The sequence below is a fragment of the Arachis ipaensis genome, chromosome B06 (genome assembly GCF_000816755.2).
Source record: "Arachis ipaensis cultivar K30076 chromosome B06, Araip1.1, whole genome shotgun sequence".
NCBI classification, from domain to species: Eukaryota; Viridiplantae; Streptophyta; class Magnoliopsida; order Fabales; family Fabaceae; genus Arachis; species Arachis ipaensis.
In genome coordinates, this window is record NC_029790.2 from 102,553,666 (window position 1) to 102,559,148 (window position 5,483).

A 5,483-nucleotide genomic window follows, 5' to 3' on the forward strand; every position below is an offset into this window, starting at 1 on the left:
TCAACCTGTGCTTCAATGCCTGGAAACTCTCTTCACATTCCGGAGTCCAGATAAAAGGTGTATCCTTCCTAGTCAACTTAGTTAAAGGTAAGGCGAGCTGTGAAAATCCCTTAATGAATCTGCGATAATACCCCACCAAACCTAAGAAACTCCTGATCTCTGTCACTGAAGTTAGTCGCTCCCAATTCATCACTGCTTCCACCTTAGCAGGATCCACAGCTATCCCCTGCTTACTCACCACGTGGCCGAGAAACTTCACTTCACTCTTCCAGAACTCACATTTAGATAGCTTAGCATATAACTTCCTGTCTCTCAGAATTTGCAGCACAGTTCGCAAATGATCAGCATGTTCCTCTTCAGTCTTAGAATAAACAAGAATGTCATCAATGAAGACAATAACAAACTTGTCCAGATACGGTCGAAAAATCCTGTTCATATAATCCATAAATACTGCCGGGGTATTAGTTAACCCAAAAGACATCACTGTATACTCATAATGACCATAACGGGTCCTGAAAGCAGTTTTCGGAATATCCTCGTCTCTAACCCTTATCTGATGATATCCGGATCGCAGGTCAATCTTAGAAAACACACCGGCACCCTGTAACTGATCCATTAGATCATCGATTCTAGGAAACGGATATTTATTCTTCACAGTGATCTTATTCAATTGCCGATAATCGACACACAGCCGCATACTCCCATCCTTCTTCTTTACCAGTAACACTGGCGCTCCCCACGGAGAAACACTTGGTCGGATAAAATGCTTACCCAACAGATCTTCCAGCTGAGCCTTCAGTTCAGCCATTTCTAAAGGCGACATCCTATAAGGAGTAATTGAAATTGGACCGGATCCAGGTACCAACTCAATTGCAAATTCAACCTCTCGGTTAGGTGAGAATTCATTAATATCATCCGAAAACACATCTGGAAATTCACATACAACCAGAATCTGCTCTAAACTCTGATCATCACCTGATACTCCCGCAGTTAATAACATAATACCCTGACATTCGGTTCTAGAACAGTTTACTATCATAGAGTTCAAATAGTAACTATTCACCACAACCGGTGCTTCTGACCCTTCTGGCATAAATTGTACTGACTTCTCAGAACAATCAAGTAAAACATGATTCTTGGATAACCAATCCAATCCCAAAATGAGATCAAGACCAGTCATAGGCAAACAAATCAAATCATGCACAAATTCACGCTGTTGCACTCGAAAAGGAACTTGTGGACATTCTATCCTAGTCACCATAGCTTCATGAGTAGCATTATATACTTTCAAATCATAACCTAAAACCACCATTCTCAATCTTAATTCATGGGCCTTTTCAAATGCAATAAATGAATGACTTGCTCCTGAATCAAATAAAGCATTTAAGATTTTACCAGCCATTTCACAATTACCTCTAATCAGTGTCTCAGATCCCTCAGCACCAATGGTAGAAGTAGTGTATACTCTCCCCGGCTGTTGCACCCTACCAGTCTCATACTTCTTCTTCTCAGGGCAATTACTGGCTATATGCCCGGGCTGTCCACAGGAATAGCACACTCCAAGTCCTAATCTACACGGAACTCCAGGATGATATTTTCCACACTTCTGACAATTCAGATCCTGCTGTGGCTGCTTCCCAAACCTTTTTCCTTGACTAGCATTGGTATTCGGCCTTCTGTAATTACCTTGACCCTGAGTCTGCTGTGAAACAAAACCTCCACGTTTGAAATTCCTACCTCTCGGAGCAAAGTTCCTCCCTGAAGGCCTCTGAAAAGGCATCCTCAAACTCCCTTTCTCTGCTGCCGCCTTCCTTACACAATCCTCAGCCACCCTACTCTTATTCACCAATTCAGAAAATACCCTAATCTCCATTGGGGCAACGAAGCTCAGAATATCGCTCCGAAGACCTCCCTCATATTTAATACACTTCCATTCAGCAAAATCTTCAGGTGCACCTTGACAGATACGAGAAAAGTGACATAACTCCTCAAATTTACTGGTATACTCAGCAAGAGTCATTTGTCCCTGCTTTAACTGCATTAATTCAAGTTCCTTGGCATTTCTAGCTGAATTAGGAAAGTATTTCTTATAGAACTCTGTCCGGAAAACCTCCCAAGGAATCGCAGCACCATCAGACTGCAGGATACGTCGTGTTCCCTGCCCCCAATACTGAGCTTCACCTTGCAACTGATAAGTCCCAAATTCAACCCATTGCTCTTCAGGAACCTGTTGTGCCTGTAACGTCCTTTTCATAGCCTGAATCCAATTATCTACGTCAGTGGGATTTGAGGTTCCCCTAAAAGTCGGAGGGAGAACTTTCAGAAATGTAGCAAGTGTCATAGGACCGTCCTCATCATTATTGTTCCCATGATTACCCAATGCCTCAGCTGTTGCCTGCATAGCTGCAGCCATATTTCCCAGGGCAGCCATAAAGTCTACTGGATCAGTCACTATGGACGCAGGAGTAACGGTGCCTGTCCTACCTTTACCTCGCCCGCGACCGCGTCCGCGAGTCGACATCTGGTCCCTATACACACCAAACAAGTGATATTAAGTTGATCAGTCTCAATATCGCAGGTCTAATGCTTTAAGTTCCAAATGCATGCTCACAAACGTTTATGCCATATATATCAATCAGATATCCTAATAGCACATACACACATATACAGAGAATGCACAGAAGCACAATCAGTCCGTCTTTCAGGCTCTATAGGAACGAACTGCTCTGATACCATAATGTAACACCCTACCACACAAAGCTTTGTGCTTAAGTCGTAAAACAGAGGTGATGTGGTATTACGACCTCTAAAATAAAATAAGTACATATAATAGCAGAAGAGTTATAACATGCTAGGAGCCTTGAAGGATAGGGGAAATAAAAATCACGAGATAAAAGCGCAACGCTCAAGGAACGAGTTAACTTGCATGCTAAGAAAACTGTAACTGTCAAACATAAGATAACAGAAGTAGGAATAGAGTGTCAAAGATACAAAATAACAAGCTCCTAACTCAGCCTGCGAAGTCAAGACTGGCCGGAGAATATTTACACATATATACATACATATCCAAAACCCAAAAGTACATACACACAATCCTGCCTCTCCATAAACCTCTAAGAGGATCAAAAAGGACAAGTTATGCGGAGAGAAAGCTAAGTACATATATATACATCACTGTACAGCAAAACTATATAACAACACTATCCAATAACCCCTCCGCTTTAAGAGTCCAGACGACTAACGAGATGGCTCCCGACCTGCATCTGAAAATCAACAACATAGTATGGAATGAGAACCGGAGGTTCTCAGTATGGTAAATGTGCCACACACATAATATATAAGGTCCTGGGAATGCCAGAGGCAATCCTAGAACGCCGACACTCAGATTGTAGAGCTTAAAGTATTAAACAGAAGCCATAAAAAGTGGTTTCCTAAAAATATTTAATCCTAACTTAACTTAACCTTAAATCTAAGTCCTATACTGCCATTCCTCCATACCTCCAATTCCATCATACATTTTCACAGACAAATAAACAGATAAAGGCAAACACAAGAAAGTTACAACTACTGCAGGTAACAAATACACATTTAGCATGGCAAATACAGATAGGCACACCCAATTAGAGCACAAGCAAGTAATTCAAGTAATATGCATATGATGCATGCCTGTCCTATGGCTGATGAGGCTCATCTGTCGGTTATCCAGCCAACCCGACAAGTCTGAATTGTCCTTAGACTGTCCCCCGACGTGCATCCCCAAGAGTCTATGCATAGATTTTTCTCAAATAATCAATATTGCTCAATGGGGATAACATTCCCGGGAATTTATATAGTGCCCGGTCACACTTACGTCGTAGGGTCAACAGAGTATCGAGTTTTCAACCTGGTACACGTGGTGGCAAGCCACGACACTTAATCCAGGGAATCTCGTATCTCAGATTATTCAAATTCATAAGCTATATAAATAATTCAATTAAAATTCATCAACATCCACATCATTCTCAATCACATCTCATTCATCATTATACGTTTTACGTTAGGGTTACGGGATATTTCTCGTTTCTCTTCTCCCTGGAAGCTGAAAGCTTCGTTGCTGCAGTAATGAGGGAGAAGACAAAGCTGGGTTCATTTAATAGGGCTGGTCCGGTTGAACCGACAGTCGGTTCGAGTCCGGTTCAACCGGTTCGGTCCTTTCGGTCCATTCTTGGACCGTTTTCTTGAAAATTAGTGTCAAAATTCTCGTTTCGATGAGCTCTATTCTATTTTGATATAATATTTGCATTTTTAATCCTCCTTATTAAAAACTAATTTATTAACTAATTATCTACTAATTTAACCGGGGTTTACAATTATAACAGAGGAATTTTTCATTGAGACTGTTGCCGGCAAGCACAATGATAATATTGCCTTGGATCTCTTTCCTGGTGATCTTGAACGAGGCTTAAAGTTTGTAGATGACAAGGAAGACATGTTCCGGAAGTATATACTCTACTAATCTAATTTTCCTTCTCATTGTTTTTTGTTTTAAAATTCATAGTATAATTCACTTGATGGACTGTACAGATTGGCAAAAGAGCAAGTAAAGCCATTGAATGGCCTTGATAAAGTGAGGGAATGGACTGAAAGTCGTGGGCTGAAGCGAGCGGCAGTGAACAATGCTCCAAGAGTTAATACAGAACTCATGATCTCATTGTTTGGTCTCTCAGACTTTTTTCATGCTGTCATTATTGGTGGAGAATGTGAACATGCCGATCCAATGCATGCATGTACGGGGAGTGATGCACTGGAAACTTGCGCCTCACCTGATATGCCCAATTCGCTGCCGCCGCCAATGACATGACCCATCTCGTGGGTGCCATGCTTGACTTGGAGTTCCACGCAGATTTTGTCAGGCAATCTCCTCATTTCGTTGGTGCCTTCCCGGAATTGGTAGCGAAACCCAATTCGTGGGTGACTCCCCTGAGATGGAGATGCATATTGTGGAAATTAATTTCATGCATGCGTATTTGAGAAATTCATATTTTTCTTTAGTTATTTTAATAAAAAAGCCATCAAACACAGGTTACGTTTTATACTAATACCATAGCAGTAAAATTTTTTTGCATATGTTCATTTCATTGCACTATACAAAAATTTTTTTTATATGAAAAAAATTAGCCACCAAAATAAGTAAACTTCTTATTCAACTTTTTATTCATAAATATAGTGGAAAAAATATCATTTTTCAATATATTTAATACATTAAATTTTAAAAGCTCAGATGTAATACATATTCTATTAAAATGATTTACTTCTAGAATATTTAAATTTATCAAAGTAGACATTTTATTCATAAATGCAAGAATTTGACACGTGATATTGACTATGACTATGACGTGGGAACTGAAAGTTGAAAGACATGAACTGACTTTGAATTTGTTTGGTTAAATTTTAAAAAAATATTTTTTTAATTTTTTTTAAAATCTTATAAAAAATAATTTTCT

The 5,483-nt window shown here is 39.9% G+C and overlaps 1 protein-coding gene across 1 annotated transcript; it reads left to right on the plus strand.

The window, feature by feature from the left end:
* On the plus strand, positions 4,357-4,996 carry LOC110263433 (haloacid dehalogenase-like hydrolase domain-containing protein Sgpp). The gene is made up of 2 exons (XM_021104672.1): positions 4,357-4,479; positions 4,564-4,996. Exons 1-2 carry the CDS (start codon positions 4,469-4,471, stop codon positions 4,838-4,840), a joined length of 288 nt encoding a protein of 95 aa, XP_020960331.1. The 5' UTR covers positions 4,357-4,468; the 3' UTR covers positions 4,841-4,996.